At 37.7% G+C, this 19,368-nt stretch overlaps 1 protein-coding gene and 1 long non-coding RNA gene across 4 annotated transcripts in view; one reads left to right on the top strand and one right to left on the bottom strand.

Annotated features, from left to right (window-relative positions):
• The window catches only part of LOC110598231 (uncharacterized), a 400,762-nt gene that overhangs the window by 2,156 nt on the left and 379,238 nt on the right, over window positions 1-19,368 (bottom strand). For all 3 annotated transcript variants that reach the window (XR_013437201.1, XR_013437199.1, XR_013437204.1), the window contains one exon: window positions 2,863-2,929. This is a non-coding gene — a long non-coding RNA (uncharacterized LOC110598231). The remainder of the gene's footprint in view (window positions 1-2,862; window positions 2,930-19,368) is intronic.
• Window positions 8,445-19,368, top strand: part of Pcsk1 (proprotein convertase subtilisin/kexin type 1) — a 40,237-nt gene continuing 29,313 nt past the window's right edge. Inside the window, exons 1-4 of the mRNA XM_005326146.4 lie at window positions 8,445-9,008; window positions 12,149-12,253; window positions 15,408-15,518; window positions 17,600-17,746. Coding sequence (XP_005326203.1) covers window positions 8,829-9,008; window positions 12,149-12,253; window positions 15,408-15,518; window positions 17,600-17,746 — 543 coding nt within the window. The 5' untranslated portion in view covers window positions 8,445-8,828. The remainder of the gene's footprint in view (window positions 9,009-12,148; window positions 12,254-15,407; window positions 15,519-17,599; window positions 17,747-19,368) is intronic.

Here is a 19,368-nt window from a genome sequence, read left to right as displayed (position 1 = left end):
AACTTCAAACTAATTCAGTAAATGGAAGGTGGGAGCACTGCAGACCTGAGCTCTGGTTTTAGCTCTGTTAGATTAACTATGAAAACATGGGTGTCCTTGCCTCCTTAGCTTACTTACCTATACTCCCTTGATCATCATTCATGTAGGCTGGATCCAAACTTACCCACATGAAGTTAGGAAGGAAACTAAATCATTGTGTTACTATCCAGTCACACAGATAGAATCACAGGTTGGGCTGGTTACAATAGCAAGAAAGCAAGGTGAAAAGATAAACACAGTTTAAAAGATCCCCCTTTGACTATTTTCTCTATGTGCCTTATGATTTGACCACTGCTGATGTTGAATGTTGAACCCATATTTAACAACATCAAGTCAAAATAGTACTTTATTGTAAGGTATCACTTTTGGAGAACATGTTAAGAAATAGCAACCCTCTAGGTTTTATCAGTACCCTTAACTGATCACTGATTATTCTCCATCTTGAAATAAAATGCCAAGAACTGAAAGAGGAAAGGTATGGTACCTAGTCAGACGTGTGAAGCCAGCTGCAGGAGCCATGAGTCAATCACTTCATACTCAACAATTCAGTGAACAGGAGTTAATAAATCTGTCCTCCCTCTCTATTCAGGCTTATGGGAAAATCAGTTAAGATTATACTACAGGACTATGAGAGAAAGAAAAGTCGAAGAGGAGGGGCTGGAGATGTAGCTCAGTGGTAGAGTGCTTGCCCAGCACATGTGAGTCCACACACACACACACACACACACACACACACACACACACATAAGATGAAGGGGAACACACAGAAAATTAGTAGGTAGGAAAAGAGGAGAGAAATATGAGTGTTGTGTGTCACAGCTCAACAGCTTTAGGCTTTGAAATCATTTCCCCAGTCAACCTGCCTCCACAAACACACAACCTCCTCCAGACTCCAGGACTTGAAAACACTTGGCATAACAAACTGTGATGTAAGGAGAGAGCTTCTTCCCCACCCAACTCAGTAAAAATAACTCTCATTGACTTGTACTAGAAAGTACAAGTTATATATAATAACTCCGTCAGGTAAGTCACCTTTATGCTCCATTTTATAAATGAAGAAACTAAAGTAAAGAAGCTTGGAATAAGTTTTTGCAGTTTGATATAACAACTCATAATTGACAATACACATTATTTGCTTGAGATAGGGTACCTACTGGCCTATCCTTCACTTTCTGCCTCTGAGTAGAGAGCCATGGAAACACAGGGCCAGATTTGAACATTGTAGAGTCTACAGGAGGCCCTAGGGAAGGGTTGAAGACACAATCACAGCATTCCCAGGAGACAGGCAGACACCATAATTTAATGGGTAAGTCTGACATAAGAGAAAATTCCATCTGGGCTGGGGATATGGCTCAAGTGGTAGTGTGCTCGCCTAGCATACACTGGGCGCTGGGTTCGATCCTCAACACCACATAAAAAATAAAATAAAGATACTGTGTCCATCTTTAAAAAAACTAAAAAATAAATATAAAAAAAGAGAAAATTCTGTTCATACACTTAATTCTCTCTACTATTTTTCCCTCTACTTTTGATAGGGTTAAGCATTCTTGTTCTTCACTATGGGGGAGGAAATTAGAGATGGAATAAACACAATTGCAGAATTTGACACTTTGTCTTAGTATACAAGAATAGTGGGGACCACTGTTCTCAGACCTGCACTTTCCAGTTTTAAAGAGGAGCCAATTTTTTATGAAACATCTCCTGAATTTAAATATTAGAAACTAATTTAGAGTTTTTTGAAATACATTTTTAGTTGCAGATGGTCACAATATTTTTATTTATTTATTTTTCTGTGGTGCTGAGGCTGAAACCCAGTACCTCACACATGCAAGGCAGGTGCTCTACCACTGAGCTACAGACCCAGCCCTAATTTAGAATTTTTAAGGTAATGTGCTATGTACTAATTCTGCTGTAACACTTCTGTTTTCCCTTTCCACAATGAAGATCAAAGGGTTCAAGGAGAGAAGAACAGATACAGGCAGCTGAGAATGGAGTTGTCAGTCTTAGGATGTGAATTGGTTTCAGATTTTTTTTCCCCACCCCAGCACCAGCTGAAGGTTTGGTCACCTCAAAGTTTCTTACTAGCAAGTATTTATCCACTGAGAGATACATAGTGAACTGAACATAACTTCAACTTTGCTTCTCGCCTCCTTCTAGTGAATTCTGGATTAATCTGTGTATTGTTTAATCAATGATAAGCTTGAAAGACTGCATTGAGATACATATAAACAAGAAGGGAAAAATAGACCTTCAATGATTATCTCTATTAATGGTTAAAGGAGTGTTACCATCCTGATCCCAGATATGACAAGCAAGAAATACATTCAGTAAAACTGAAAAGCAATCTCCTGATTTCACGTATGTGGTAAGTTCAATATAAGAGTAAATTTATTCTGAGACATCTGAAATAGCATCAGAAATCACTGCAGAATGTTAGAAGAATAAAGATCAGTGCTTAAAGGCCATAAGTGGTTAAAAATTCTCAGTTCCAAGAATAAAAGGGAAGTGAGTTCCCATCAGTAGATGATCATAAAATTCAGAACAAGTAAAAATTTGTTTTGTGTACTCAAAAAAAATGTTGATCAATGACACCTAGCATGACATAGGACAAATTATGATAATGCAAGCCAAAGCTAGTTCTTTATATATAAAACGGCCATTATCTATCTGAACACTTCATTTCATGTGACAAGATGTTTCTGCTATCTGGTAAAGCAATTAGTAATTTTAACTTGTAGCAGATTTTTTGATGGGTCAGCCTTCTTTTCTTTCTGAATCTTATTACTACTGTGAATGAAGACACTAATGTTTACTGATACTTACATATATAACTTGAAGCTAGGAGCAAATCATTGGATGATAACATCAAAATTTCAAATATCTTCAGAACCTGAAATTCAGTGGGAAAAAAATAACGACTTTCAAACTCTGAGCTCTCTCTCTCCCCATATACATATAGAAAAAGTAAAAACTATACAAATCAGGTTGGAAGTGACTTAATATCAAGCACATGTGAATAATAACAGATATTAGTAGAATATTTGTTAAGTAAGAAAAAAATAAAACCAATTCTATTTTAGGCAATGATAGAAAGAAAATTTCCTAAAGGAGACAAAATTCCTGCTCAAATTTGCATAACTGTAGCCAACTATACAGTTCACACTTCAGCTTCAGTACCTATATTAAAAATTATGTTTAAAAGATCCTATTCAGACATGAGTAACCACAATACAAAAGTTTTTAAAATATGAGGGGTATTTAACTAGAGTAGAAAAAAATTTAACAGAACATAATAATCTGTCTTCAAAATATGAAGAGCTAGAGCTATCATGTAGAAAAGAGACTTGTCAGAGTGTTTCTATAGGGAGAATTAGCATGCTTGACTGGAAGTAGGTAATGAGGGAAGATTTATGTCATTGCAAGGATGGACTTTGTAACCATTGTGCCACTCTAAACCAAAGAAGTTGCTTTAGGAGACCATGATTACCTGACAACTTGCTAGGAATACTTCTGAGGAGTGTCATGCATATAAGGGGTGTTAACTTGTTAACTAGATCTCAAACTTCATGTGGAATGATTCACCAAAGACTCATTAAGTTCTGAATCAGTAGTTCTGGGTGGGAGTTGATGGCCTGTATTTCTAATAAGCTCCCTAGTGGTGCCTGTAGTGCTGGCATGTGGACCACATGTTGTAAAGTAAGGAACTAGATAACATTCGGGTCATTTTTTCAACACTAAGCATTTATAATCCTCATAGAAAAGTATACCTCAGGAGAAAAGAAAGTAGTTATATATGAGACATTCCTTGGGAAACTGACAGTGTGAGAGTGCAAACCAAATTTGTGCAAACCAAAAGCATAAGCATTTCCTGGAAAAACAAGCAGGAATATTCTAAGATTCCCTTGATAAATGCATATTTTTAAAGAATCTCCTCTAAATAAGGAAAATTTGTTACTAAATACTTGTATACAATTATGTTTAATTATCCATTTTCATTAAAATATTTTTTTTTCAGTACTAGGAATTGAACCAAGGGATGCTTTAGCAGGGACCTACATCCCCAGCCCTTTTAATTTTTAATTTTGAGACAGGGTCCCTACTAAGTTGCTGAGGCTAGCCTCAAATTTGCAATCCTCCTGCCTTAGCCTCCTGGGTACCTGGGATTACAGGGATGAGTTACCACACTTGACTAAAAACCATTTTCAGCAATTGGAATTAATAGCATCCATTGTTTCAAGTTTAATAATTCTAAATTAAATTCAATATTTTAAGTGTTCATCTATTTTATTCAGCAAAATCTTCATTCACTTCAGAAACTTTTGAAGTACAGGCTTTATTTTGTTATTCTCTTACCTCTCTTTCTATGCTCAGTGCTTCCTAACAGTTAATTATGTCTCTCAAGATATTTGGTCTTCTTATTCCTAGTGAAACCCAGGCTAGCAGCTTGATGCTGAGCTCCTAGAATTCAGTTAAGCAAACTAGCTATGACATTGATATCTACTTCAGCAACCTGCTACAAGTAAGTCCATTTTCATGACATGAAAAGGGTCTATGAATCTGCTGGAGGAATTTATATTTTAAGTGTGTGTAATTAGTATAACATGCCCAGCAAAATTTGGTCATGGGAGAAGAAATAATGAAGAAGCAAGTCAGGTATTCCTGTCAAGTGTATCTTTACATGTGTCCCTAATATTAGTCTTCCCATATACTAAATACTTTTATTCTAAAGCTGGTCCTTGGTAACTTCTCTTAAATTCATGTGTATTTTCCAATTTGGAATTTCATTTTTATTTTGTGATACTTGACATATAAAATTTGAATAGATTCTATATCTATATGCATCACCAGGTGAAATTATAATGGTGATTTTGACAAGGAAATTAAAGGAAGCACTATTATATTATTTAAAATCGAATAATCAAAATTGCAAGTTGTTGAATGGTCATAGAGTGTTTTAATAACATTTTTTATTATGCAAAGAAGTTTCAGTGACAGTGCTATCAAAAATTTGAAAAGATAACTGAATGTAGTGGTACATGCCTGTAATCCCAGCTAGTTGGGAAGCCAAGACAGGAGGATTGAAAATTCAAGTCCAGCCAGAGCAACTTGGCACAAAATAAAATAAAATAAAAATTTTAAAAGGGGCTAGAGGTAGTTAAGTGGTAGAATACCCTTAGGTTCAATCCCCAGTACTTAAAACATTTTTTTAAAAAGAACATTCATCTTTAAAATGCTTTGATTAGAAATGACATTAAATACTTTTCAGGCATTAAACCTGATATACAAAGTTATATTGATGGAAGTATATTCATATTTCTCAAAGTCATCTATATTCAATTTTAATATATTGCCCAAAATGGTGTATTTTACTTTCTTGTAATTATGTAATATAAAAAAAGTCTTCATCAAGTCCCCAAATTTCCTCCAATTTATTTAAGTATGTCATACAAATATCATTATAGTCTGTGTTGGGAAACACCATTATAAGTAATTTTTCCTCTATAAATATACTCTGTTACAAAATAGCTTCTAGTTTAATTTTAGACTAATTGATTACACATTCAACTTCATGTACAATTGCTATTACCCTCAGCAAACAATTGTCTACATGACAATTAGAAAATGTTAAACTAAAGTTACTTCTTCACCCTTTCTTTTTTCCTTATTTGAAACAGGGTCTCACTATGCTACCCAGGCTGGCCTCTAACTCTTGAGCTCAAGTGATCCTCCTGTCTCAGACTCCCAAGTAGCTGAAACTATAGGAGCACATTGACACCGGGCTTCTTGCCCCTTCTTCAGTGTCTCTTGAAAGTCTTAAAATATTATTATTCAAGGTTCTAAATGTTATTTTCCTTGACCTGGATGTTTACATATATACTCTGCAACAAACCATTAAGTGCATTGTCTAGTGTACATGAAAGGGTATATTTTATTCCACATCAACAAAGGTATAAACCATTTGTTTTCTAAGACTAACAAAATCTGGCAATCTATAGGAATGTATTCTTACCTCCTGCGTATACTAGCCTTGTTCTTGTTACTCCCAAGAAAACCTAATAAATTATTAACTGTCATTGGGCAGTTGGGAGAAGTCCTGAAAAGCATGACATTTAATAATTCATAATAGAAACATAGGCCTTTTTAGTTTCTGATACCCTGGTTCGTATATAAATTAATCAGATCAAAGGAATGCTATTAATCTCAACTTAAGAGTTATCAGTGGCTTTTCCAATCCATGTAAAACATGATATATGTGGGCCTGAATCCAAAAAGCAGGATAAAACTAGCCATTGATATGGAAACTTTAATGTGGATTCTAAATATATTTATACCCATACCTTGGCAGAAATTCATTTCTTTTGCATCCCAGAAGTTGTCTGAAATAAGATCCTTTGGATAAAATTCAGGCAATTTCAGTATAAATATGGATATGTATTTGTGGAAAGGGAGAATTTCATTTACCTTATTAAATATGTCAATTACATGTTTATTCCAAGCCTGTATGGTATTCCATTTAAGATAAATGAGACACTGACCTAATTGCTAACACTGTTCCAAGCTGATTTACTTGAATGATAATAAGAAAGAGACAAGCATGTTCCTGCTCTGACCATATCTACCATTACCAAACATGTGCCACAGGTTTCCCTTGCCTTTGCTAGCATCTATCTGTAGATAGAATGAAACACTCTAGAGAGCTAGTGAAAGATTGTGCTCTATTTGTGTACAATGAATCGAAGAGCATTCCACTGTCATGTATAACTGATTAGAATAAATTAAAAAAAATTAAAGAATAAAAAAAGGAAGACAGCTCACCCAGCCATCAATATTCATACGTGAATTTACAGAGCAGACAACAGAGCTATTAATCGTGGCCCTCACATCTCACATGAGAGTTACATTGTAAATCATTTAGCTTCATCACATGTCTTATTAGCTTAGGCCTTTGTTTTGATAAAGGATGTTTTACGTTTAATGAAATTATCAGTCTAGTCTACATTTCTGCAAGCCCAGAGGAAATCAAGAGTTAGCACTTCTGAGCCTTATCTTCCACCAAGTCTTGTCTCTTTTGCTTCTTGTAAAAAGCATCTTTTGCTTTCTTTCTCCATATATCTTTGTTTTCTTTCCAATCTGCTTCCTTTTCTTTCCACAGGCTAGATTGCGCCCCCCAGCGGCTGGGAGTATTTTTAAAGGATTTTTCTTTTTAATCTCGGTCTCGGTACACTTGTTCACTTTTGTCTCACTGCAATTTTACTTTGGGGGGCTGAGTCCAACCCGTTTCACAAACTAAGATGCAAAAGTCTCGATCACGAGCAAAACCACACTCCCTCCTGTGGCCAATTCCCTAGTTGCTATTCTAACGAAGGGAAAGGCACCGGTCAAAAGGAAACAACTTGGAACTGGACAGCTACAGAAGAGATTTCTTTGGCGCTCAGAAGCCAGAGCAGCTCCGGCAACTGTGCAGCTTGTGTCGCTGTCCAGAACTCGGTGCTGAATATTAGACACTGGTTTCTCTCTCTCCAGGGTCAATCCCTCTGGATCCAAATAGGTTCCGCCAGGGTAGACTGAATTTATTTTTCTCGGGTCGGGGGTGGGGAGTTCCTTTAAATGTTCGCTTGTTTTATTTTCACGGAGAAGCATTCTCCCACAAAGATACATTGTGCATTTTATGGGAAAGTAATCGCACAGCTTTAATTCAGTACCAAAGTGAAGAGCTCGAGTGAGAGAAAAATGGGAAGTTCAGGGTTAATGAAACCTGATCTTTTCTTTCTTGAGTCAATACAACATAATTTGGAACCCTAGACCCCTAACCCCTTATTGATAAATGAAAACATGTTTTTTTTTTCAAAAATCATGTGACTAACCTCCCCCCCTGCCCCCCCCCCATTAAACACTGTAATGGTGCTGGGCTATGCATAAAATTCTATCTGGGATAGAATTTTAGATGTTTTTTCCCATTCCCAGTGTGAAACAGGAGAGAAGGAAGTAAATTTGTGAACTAAGGTGGTTTGAGTGATTAACACATTTTTTAAAATATTGTTTTAACATTGTCTTGGAGACACGGTCATTTTGTTAGGTAAGCTGAATCTGGGCAGTAGCAACTTACTCTCCTCCCACCCACCCCCGCTCCACCCCAAGACTCTGTCCAGTTTGAAAGATCTAACAGCCTTTTTTTCAAAGGACCAAAAGGACCATTATAAGAATCTCATGCCGCCCCACTTCTCCAGGATACAAGACACCAAAGTAAATATAAAGAAAATGGATACAGGGAAGGAAAAGAGTGCTGAGCTGGAACCAGCCTTTGGCTCTTAGTAGTTACATTCAAATGGGGGCACTTCTGTTTGAGAAGTGAAAATATTCCTCACAGCTCCAGAATATACGGGGAGGCAGGGAGCAGAATTAACTGATCCCAGCAAAAGGTTCCTTCCTTTCTTAATCCCTTGCTGCTTATTTTAGCCGCTTCTCCACCCCGCCGGGAATACCATCCAGATCTTAGTCCAGGTAGATCTGACGTCAAGAGATGGCTTTCGTCGATTTGACGTGTAAACACTCATTTCCATTCTGTCTGGGAAGGGCTGGGGCTCCACTCAGCCAGAAGACCAAAGCGCTTCAGTGAGCGCTTGCCGCCGCCCAGCCTCTCCTCGCGCGCCTCCTAGCTTTTCGCAGAGCTACTAGGAGCTAGGAGTGGTTCAGAAACTGAGGGTAGGAAGATCGAGTCTGTCTGGCTTTTCCCTGTCTTGCATCTTTACCCTCTCTCCTTCCCACTCTGTGCGAGAAGTGTGTGAGCTATGGAGCGAAGAGCCTGGACTCTGCAGTGCGCTGTTTTCGCCCTCTTGTGCGCTTGGTGTGCTTTAAATAGTGCAAAAGCGAAGAGGCAATTTGTCAATGAATGGGCGGCGGAGATCCCCGGGGGCCCAGAGGCAGCCTTGGCCATCGCAGAGGAGCTGGGCTATGACCTTTTGGGTCAGGTAAGAGTTTGCACTTTCAAGAAACTTTCTGGTGTCCGAGGGGACTGGCGAGACTAGAGCGCGGTTTCCCAAGTGGGAGCCCCTGGTTGCACTCTCCCGCGCCCGGTGTGGTTAAGAGCAAGGAGCTTCTCTTGCTCTCTCCCTCCGCACGCTAGTGGAGGGAAAAGGCTTGCATTATTTACTGTTTGCGCAGCCAGGCAGAGGAAGCAGCAGCAGCTGGGTTGAGATTATTCTTACTGTTGTCCTCTCTAGAATTGAAATCCTTTCCCGCGCGGTTTGGAAGAAAAACCCGTCCACGCGTCTTCAGGGAACTTGAGATGCACACAGGCTCTCACCAACCGAGCGCCTCTAGGAGATGCGCTGGGTCGCCCGGGACTTGGGCAATTTGCGTGAGGAGCCGGCCGTTTCCTTCTTTTCAATATGGCAGCATCAGATACAACTCCTAATGCAAGGGACCTAGCAAGCTTGGGGATGTCCGTCGGCAAGGTTTGGGGGCACGCCCAGAGCCCTAGGAGAGCACCAGCTTCCGGAACTAGCTATTCCGAGGTTGGGGGGCTGCGGAATGGACAGGGAAACTGGCAGGAGATCAGGTGGGTGCAAATCTCTTAGCATTTTCAGGGAGCCCTGGCTTTTCACCGGGAACTTGGGAAGTCCCAGCTTCCTAACTTTGCTCTGCCAGTAGCCCTGCAGGATAGACCTACAGAATTGACTGTGGGCAAAGGATCTATCTCCTTCTTATTCTTGAGCCAAATGCGTAATCGTTTCCAGATTTTGAGGAAAAATGATTCGCTATCCAAGAGGCGACTGGTTAATAGATTGCTTGGGGAGAGGGGTGAAAAAACGCGAAGGCATTAATCCTGGTAAGCCCCAGGATTCCAAGTGTCCCCCAGGGATGTGACTTCTAATCTAGAGCTTTCCTTTTTCTTGACTCAAAATCAATCCCTTGTCCTTTGTCTTGGAATTGGTTCGCATCAAAGCGGGGGAGGAAGGAGTTGTAAAACATTTTGGCGCGTCCTCCCCTCCTTCCCGAGGTGGTAATTGAGACTCAGCTGAAGTCATGGATGAGTAATCAGCGTGGGCGTTGGCGATTCCATAGATCGACTCAGCTGGGGAATATGCCTTCCCTAGCTAGAGGCTTCATTCTCCAACTTTGTGAGCCCAACTGTCTTTGAAATGCCCGGTAGCGTTGCAGTGGAACGCAGAAGTCAATTTGGTTAAATTGACTTCTCAGTGTCCCAGTAGCAGACTGAGCCTTTTGCTTTTCCCAGTCTTGCTCTTTGCCATGATCTGTGTTGAAGTTATTAGAAAGGAGGAAAAGAATCCAAGGAATACAGAATCTAGAAGAGATTGGTTCAGAAACAAATGATTGCAAACTAATGCAATTTGTGTGGCAATGGAAGTTGTGCTTGGATTCTCAATACAGTATTTGTTAACTGAAGCAAAGAAGGTGGGAGGGAATATGGGAGATGTGAAAGAAGACTGCCCAAAGGAGGAAACATTTGCACAGGTTTAGGAAGAGTAAGAAGATGCTAGGAGAAGATAATGAGATGGAGAAGGCAGTCAGAAAACTTCTTGTGGGAAACAGGGAGACACAAGGCAGCCTAGAAGTAATCTGTTAACTACCTGCAATTTTGTGAAATTCCGTGAACAAACAGAAAATGACAGATGGAACTACACTGGTGAGCACCATGGGCACCATGGAAATCTTGTATGTCCTGTGGAAAAAATAAAAACTGAAAATTCAATTCTGTATTCCTTGGGCAGCTACTGGCAGGCTCAATAGCCCTGACAATTGTGTAGGAGATTGAAAGAGAAAGCAAAAAATAAATCTCTCTCTTCTCACCTGTTAGTACCAGACACACATCCAAACCTGGGAATATGGGAATTACTTTTCAAAATAAATAAGCATAAATCCAAAAGGTAAAATGCAATAAATTAATGTTCTTGGTAGGATCTTTGTGATAGGGATGGTATAGTCACAAAAATAATTTTAAAACAGTGAGTAGGAGGGACATCTATATTAACATGATTTGCAATACTATCTTTCATCTAGCCATTTCTAGTTAAAATGGCAGTACTAAAACAAGAGTTTTTAAATTATAATTCTTTGTAAAAAGAAACTGATAGTGCTTTTCTGGTTCTGTTTATTTTATTTTGTTTACTATTCCTATGATTATACCAATTTAATATTACTCTCCTAAAATATTATTGCCTCAAGATAAAACTAAGATGAAGGTAGAGACAAAAGCAGTTGAAGCAGAAACAGAGCCAAGAATCTGTGTTAAATCCTTATGGCTTCTGATATCCACCCCCCCAACTCTGTCCATAACCTAGCAGTTATGCTGCCTAAGGTTCAGTCTTAGAGCTGGGCCTAGCATGTCTATTAAAAAATTCCCTAGGTGATGGAAGCTACCTATTCCAATTTAAATAACATACTGCCTCTCAAATAAAGCATTGTCAATTGTTTGGCTCTTGATTTTAAAAATGCAAGGTATCTAGAGAACTGGGGGGGGGGGCTTCAAATTTATTACTATTTTGTGTAAAGAGCTTAAAGAATAATGATCATAGTTCTAAATAGACCAAAGGTGTTGTTAATCACCCAGAGAAACATACATACCCTGAGCTTGGATCTGCCCTAAATATGGCATGCTCTTCTTGAGAGTCTTGAATTAGTAGAAAATCAAAAGATCACCAAATAATAGCTTATAACAATTATATCACTATGGACTTAATGACTGCTTTTTATACCAACAATGTCTTGTTTTAGCTGAATGTGACACTCACCACAGTATAGAAAAGTCAGCTGACAGGATACATTTGACTCTGTGGGCATTTTTAAAGAGACGTCTACCTATAAAATATTTATATACACAATTCCCTTCCACACTCTCTCAACAAGTTAGTTCTTCTAAAACATGTGAAAAACAAGCATCATCAGTCCCCAAGTACACTTTGAACACAAGCAATAATGTCCCGAGATTCATTTCAAAGCCTTTATCAGTGCCTTCCTTGTAAAGAAAAAAGCTAAATTCAAGGAATAAGAAATGGACTTAATAAAGTTTCATGTCTCTAAGTTAGTTAGTTTTTAAACTAATACATAAGTACTTACCTGTGAAAATAGATTTTTATTTTGTTTATAGATTGGATCACTTGAAAATCACTACTTATTCAAGCATAAAAACCATCCCCGAAGGTCTCGAAGAAGTGCCCTTCATATCACTAAGAGATTATCTGATGATGATCGGGTAAGTGTTGTGCATTTTTCCACAAACCAATACCCTGAACTGTCAGCTTTCTTTATGATTTCCAATGAGAACAAAAAGCAGTTTGCAAATGTGATTCTTTTTACTCTATCATAATTGTTTACCTGTAATGTTTCTAGGTTTTTTTCCCCAAGTGCTTATAACTACACATATAATAGCAAGATGGGATTGCATTAGTTGAGCTGACTAAAGTCAATAATATGTATATTCATTTATGTTATATTATTTACATTATGTTAATTATGTTGATTTTATATATAAAGTTTTTATTTTTAAATATTGAAAATCAGTTGTCAGTATTGAAAATTTTTGAGAATACAATCAACAAATTTCAATATGCACCTGTTATGTAGCAAGTTCTCTAATACCATATGAGTATGCCAAAGACATGCAAAACCTCTATTTTCAGTAGCATTTCAGTATGACTGAAAAATATCCATGTTTCCACTACTATAACCATACTAGTGTTTGTGAGAGAGCTCTAAATCCATGTGTTTATGAGGCAGATGCCTCCATAAATATTGTACTATTTGATTCAAACCATTTCATCTCATTTCTTCTTGGTTTATATACCTATTCATGGTAACAGCAAGAAATATCTAAAATGAATTTAGATAAAAATGGTAGGGACAATTTGAATGCCTGCATAATTTATCGATTAATTTTTAATCTATTTTCAGTTCAGCAAGAGTATTATTAAGAAATGTTGACTACATTAGTAGTGTTGAAATTTGCATACGCATTGTGGCCTCTTCTCAAGACTGTGTCATACTGAGAAAAGTTTATTTTGGTTAGCCTATATTTGTATACATCATTTCAGTTGTCTAGGACACCATGGGGAATAAATCAGGAATAATGAGAGATACAAAATATTTTCTCAGCTTCCTAAGGGGGGGAAATATGAGTGTCAGTGGTAGAACAATTAAGAGTACATGGGATTCATGAAAACTATGAAGAAACTTGATGGTTTATTTTGCTTAAAACTTATAGAATTTTTTTAAAAAATAAGACAAATTATAAGGGTGGTACATTTTTGGGCCTTGGTCACCAGTGTTCAAATATAAAACAAACAAACAAACAAAAAAAAAAAAACACCCTCACAGTAACAAACATCGCTGTATCAGGACTGTGGATAGCAAACTTGCAGCTCCAGTAACACCTCTTGCTAGCTCCTTATGTCAAAATGCACACTGAACTTCATTTTAAAATTTTTCTTGTTCACTGAAGTCTCCCTTTAGCCACACAAAGGCTGAGGGCTTATTGTTCTGGGGCTCTGGAAAGCAGATGGTTCTGGCACTCTGACTAGGCTTGGAGATTTCCTTCATTAATGCACAAGGAGTTAAACTGACCTCCCCTCTCATTTTCATATGAGAAATTGGTCAGAATCAAGTACACTGTTATTCTAACTCAGATTATCTCATGATAATGTACAGATGTCCCCACTCTGCTCTTCAGTTATCTTCTTAATGGTTAATTATGAGGGAAAATTCCAAAGCATGATACAAAAATCTAAGAACTTAATCCCCAGTAAAACTTCATAAATTTTTTATATAGTCCCATAAAAAATTAGCCCTAGAATAAATTTATTTTAGGATAAATCCTGAAACCATAGAATCTTGCATTAGAAGGTTGGACTACATGCTTTTTAATGCTATTTCCAGATCACAAGTATTATTTACAATTAAGTACATGATACCTATTATATACATAATAAGAAGACACTGCCAATTTTCTCTGTTACATTTGGTCTGCTCTTCTAGATTAATATGCAATTCTGAGTTAATGACATTAATCATAACACTGTTTCCTACAATTGGATGTTTATCTGATCAGATGGCAGAGTGCCTCTTTTTATATTCCATTTTTAAAATTGCCTTTGATTTTCATTTTATTGCTCTTTTTAAATGAGTGATAATACTCTTTCAAATCAGCCCTATGAAATGCAGCAATAGTCTATAACTCTGCTAATGAAATATCCAACTGTGAGTGACCCTCTCCCACAAAGATTAGTACTTGTTCCCTAGCAGCCAGCTCCCAAAGACTGACTTAGATGACAGGCAGTGTATTCCAAGCATGGAGGTATTTTAAGCCAAAACAATTAAGCTTGAAAATACAAGCACTTTAAAAATAAATTATAGTGACTAATTTCTAGCTCTCCAGTCCCTCCCAGTGTTTATAATAGGTTTTCAGTATATTCCTAATTGAAAATTCAGTACAGATTTAGTGGATGGTTTTATCCTTTAGCTGCAAATTATTTTTCAGTTCTTATTTTTGGATCTGACTCATGAGGACTCTCACATTGACAATACCCAACCACATACTGGACTGTCATGTATACAACAGAAAAGCTGTGTTCGGAGTAGGAATAGTCGTGTTGCCCAGCAAAATAAGAGTATAACACTGTCTCATAAGGCAGTCTCTCATTCTCTCAGGGCCTCAAGTATAATAGGATTAGGCCATAAATGTGGGCCAGGTAATTTTCGCATTGTCAGATCTCTTTGCATAATACATGAGACTGAATTAATGGCAAGTGTGCCTGGTCAGTAATGCTCATTCATCACCTCAGATCTGTTTCTCATATTAAATACTCTTAGGCAAGAGGCTGAAACAGAGAGGAACCAGAATTTCAAATTTGCAAAGACACTGTACCATTCTTGCCTTATGTAACATTTGCAATTTGTACCTTTTGCATGTAAAGAGAAATTAAGCTGTAAGAACACCATAACAGAAGTCTCTGTAGTCTCTTGTTGACTCATTCCATGAAAATGGACAAATTTTCAGCTAAAGAGTCCTGGGACATCAATATAAAAATAGATATTATGGCCCATTTTCTGATGAAAGCAAGCTGAACTTTTACTTCCACTTTAACCACAGTGTAAATAATTTGAGGGAATCAACACTTCACTGATTGCTCTCCTCCCCCTAAAGATACTCTTTACTGTAACAGAGGAAATGTTCATCTCCCCTGTGAGCAATCCCTCCTTCTCACTGAGCTGCTAGTTTGATCTGTGGTCAAACAAAAACATTGCAGAGCTGCCTGAGTTCTGATGGGAAGGGTCCTAGAGATAGAGGGAAGATGATTTCACAGAGATGGCTACTTGACTTTTTTATTTTATTGCTATAAAAATCCTTATAGGTGATATGGGCTGAACAACAGTATGAAAAAGAAAGAATTAAACGTTCAGCTTTAAGAGATTCAGCACTAAATCTCTTCAATGACCCGATGTGGAATCAGCAGTGGTATTTGGTAAGTAACTAAAGAAGGACTGTGTGAGATCTGGGCTTTTCATATCAGCTGCACAATGGAAAATATCACCATCTCTACATCTCTATCTCCCTCTCCTCCACTCCCGAGAGAGAGAGAGAGAGAGAGAGAGAGAGAGAGAGAGAGAGAGAGAGAGAGAGGGGGGGGGGGGAGGGGGAGGGAGGGGGAGGGGTGGAGGGAGGGAGAGGGGGAGGGGTGGAGGGAGGGGGGGAGAGGGAGAGAGAGTGTGAGAGTGTGTGTGTGTGTTGGATGTGACAGAACTATGTTATCTAAAAATTAGGGCTGACACTACCCTCTTAAGCTGGAATTTCTATTTTTCTGGGTGAGGGTGTCTGAAACAGTTCTTTATCTGTTAGGAAAAAGAGAACTTGTCATCTTTTTGTCTTCTTAAGTTTATCTGCAAAAATCATATATTGCCAGATAAGGGTCCTAAAAGCAGTATTCACAGTAAAAATCTCTTTTGGTTAAATTACTCTTAAGAAACCTCTAAATCACTCATAGAATACATTGAACACGATAGGTATATACAGCCATGAATGGCAATTCTTACTTGCTACAGGTGAGGATATCTGAGTAAGGCTAAAGGAAGGAACACAAGGAAAGTCTGTTTGCAAATGTCTAGACTTGCACACTGTTCTACCTTTAAAATACTTACCGAATCTTTATAGGTGTGTGGGCAGTGAGTGGAGAAATTGTAATTGATGCTGCTTGCCTGCAGGGTGTTCTCTTTTCTGTTTTAATGTTAAACCTCTATAGAAGTAATGCATGTTAATAGAAGTATTTGCTGCTGAAAACATCATAAAAGACAATTTTCCACAATAACTGTAACCTAAGGGTTAGACACTTTTGTTGCATAATGAATGGGATAGGGGATCAGTTTCTCTTGCCATTCTCTACACCTAAGCAACAATTGCTCATTGCATTAAAAGACACCTCTCAGTCAATGCTTGTGCATTTACAATGTGCCCAATACTAGTATATTTGACATAAATTAACTCATTTAGTTTTCACAAACACCTTATGTTGTAAATCTAGTAATTATGCCCATTTAATAGGAGAAGAAATAGAGAGTTGTCAAGTTGAATAATTTTCTGAAATCAAATGATGGTGGGCCATGATTCATGACCCCAGAGGTCACACTCTTAACACCAAACTCTCATTGCTCCTGCAATTGACACACAGAACTTCTTCCTAACTTTGGATAGCAGTTTATGTGTGTTTTCAATCTCCTGTGATTCAGCTTCACACTAGCTTGTTGAATTCTTGATTTCCCCTTTTTATGAGGCTCATTCACAAGGGGAAAATCTATTCATTGACACTTTTGATTGTTGTACTTATGAATTTCTTACTGACTCCTGGTACCTGGCACTCTTCTACTGTGTCTCTCTCATTCTTGGAAGTACACTTATATCTGTGTTCCCTTGTTACTCAGTTTTTCTCCAATATAGTCGTACATACTATAACAGCAAAATTATTTGAAAAGAAAACCCTAAATCTCCTTTCACAGATATTTATTCTGCAAAACACTCATGCATGGAAATTGGCAATTAAGTTACAATTACTGATGAGACCACATTCTCCTGAACATTCCACATTTTTATTTTTCTTCCAGAGGAAATGTTCTAAAACATCCATGAATGACTTTGCATCTGACAATATAATGAGAATTCAGTATGGCAATGGAGGCTCAGGACTTTGGGGAGATGGAAACACAGGTCATCAAATAAATCTTCAGTAGATGAAAAGCTTGAGCATGTTATTATAAAAGAAAGAAACTTAGAGGCAAACTTCTTTGAATTCATATAGTTCAAAGAGAAGTCACATAGGATGATTCATGCTTTCAAGTGATTTTCCATTGGGATAGTTGGGAGAAGAGGAGCACTCTGATGATTTGATTGGCCCTACCCTCCACTTTGTTTTTCATTTCACCTAATTGCCTTCTTCTGAATAGTAGAGTGACCCAAGGTAAAAGAAAGATAGGTCTCCAGATTGGAGTTTAAGTATCCATTTTATAGCAAGCAAATCATGATTTTACCAATGCTTTCATATTTTGCTTTTGTTAGCAAGATACCAGGATGACTGCAGCTCTGCCTAAGCTGGATCTTCATGTGATACCTGTTTGGCAAAAAGGCATTACAGGCAAAGGAGTTGTTATCACTGTACTGGATGATGGCTTGGAGTGGAATCACACAGACATTTATGCCAATTATGTAAGTCTGCCATCCCATGACTCTGACTTAGGAAGCGGTCTATAAGCAGCTTCTCCATCCCTTCAAAGGAGATGGTGCTCTGATATTAGCCCTTGGCATGGTGGCTGATGAAAGGCTTTTCATCTTCCTTCACCCTCATTTTAGCCCAACTTGTTTTGAACTTGTTTTTTATCAGTAGACACTGGAAAACAGTGGAGTCAAGGCTTATACAAGACCACATGTGTTAGGGAAGGGAGGTGGGAGTACCTACCCCAATTAATTGAAAGTCATTTATTGGATTAAAAAATTGTGGGGTGGAGATACACACACACACACACACACACACACACACACACAGAAACATACGTACACATACACACACAATGGAGTTCTTCTCAGAAATTTAAAAAATGAAATTAAAGCTTTTGCTGGTAAATAGATGGAAATAGAGAATATCATGCTAAGTGAAATAGGCCAAACCAAGAAACTCAAAGGTTGAATATTTTCAACTCTAAGCAGAAATTAGAGTAAAATAAAGGAAAGGGGTAGGAAGGGATAAGATTATCTAAAGAATCAATCAAATACAAATCAATGGATGACCAAAGGAAGTATAGTGGAGTGGAGGGAAAATGGAAAGAAAAGGAAGGTTGAAAGGGAAAGGGGGAATCATGTACCGAAATTGACTTCCATGCATGGATCAGTTTGTTGGGATGAATTCAACTACAATGTATAACCATAAAGCTATAATAAATAATAATGATAATATTTATTGCCATGGAAAACTAAACACACACACACACACATATATATATATATATATAAAATATTATGTGAAAGAGCAAGCTTAAAATGGAATATATATAGTGTGATCCTATTTTATAAAATAATTATAATGTTTGCTGAATAAGTGAGTGGAAAAAAGTCACTCAGACTATGAGCCAGCCTTCTTTGGGGAAAATAAAGCAACCAAATCAAGCCTAATGTCTGCAATCATTTTCACAGTTTTCTTCTCATATCCTTTATGGGTTAATATCCCTGACACTGTAAACGTTATTCTTTCCATGCAAATTCAAACAGAATACTACGCAGTGTGAAAATGCCAAGTAAGAAAGGAAAGATTTCCTAGAAATTAGAAAATAAGTAATTTAAAACTATATGCTAAATTGTTTAGGAAATTCATAACTTGAGCCCAATAATATATCTTAGGTCTTTATGTCAGGGTGGTGGACATTTCATCTATAAGATTGTCTTTTGTCTTTCTCTCATCCTTTATGCCTATCTGACATTCCCCAGTCACTGCTCAAGCCAAAGAGCAAAGGAAAAGGGAAGAAAAAAAAGAGATGAAAATAGATTATCACAAGGTAGTAACTGGGAAATATTGAAAGACATGGAAAATATTGAGAAGTAGCAGTAGTGGTGAAAGAATTCCTACATAGGAAACTTTAAGTGTGTCGATTTGGTTGGAAAGGGGTTGGACCTGGAAGCTGGTTTCAATTTCAAGCACATTCTCTTTTATTAAATTGCATTTCCTTTTAGGGAGAGGCTAAAGGAGAACATATGGACCTGAGCCTCAACCCACTGCCTCCTCTTTTCATCTAGTCATAAGATACAAGAGTCAAAGTGTCACTAGCTAGTTCTATGGC

The sequence above is a fragment of the Ictidomys tridecemlineatus genome, chromosome 1, assembly GCF_052094955.1.
Source record: "Ictidomys tridecemlineatus isolate mIctTri1 chromosome 1, mIctTri1.hap1, whole genome shotgun sequence".
Taxonomy (NCBI): domain Eukaryota; kingdom Metazoa; phylum Chordata; class Mammalia; order Rodentia; family Sciuridae; genus Ictidomys; species Ictidomys tridecemlineatus.
The sequence above is the reverse complement of the archived record's forward strand: the minus strand, read 5'-3'. Positions and strand labels throughout refer to the sequence as shown.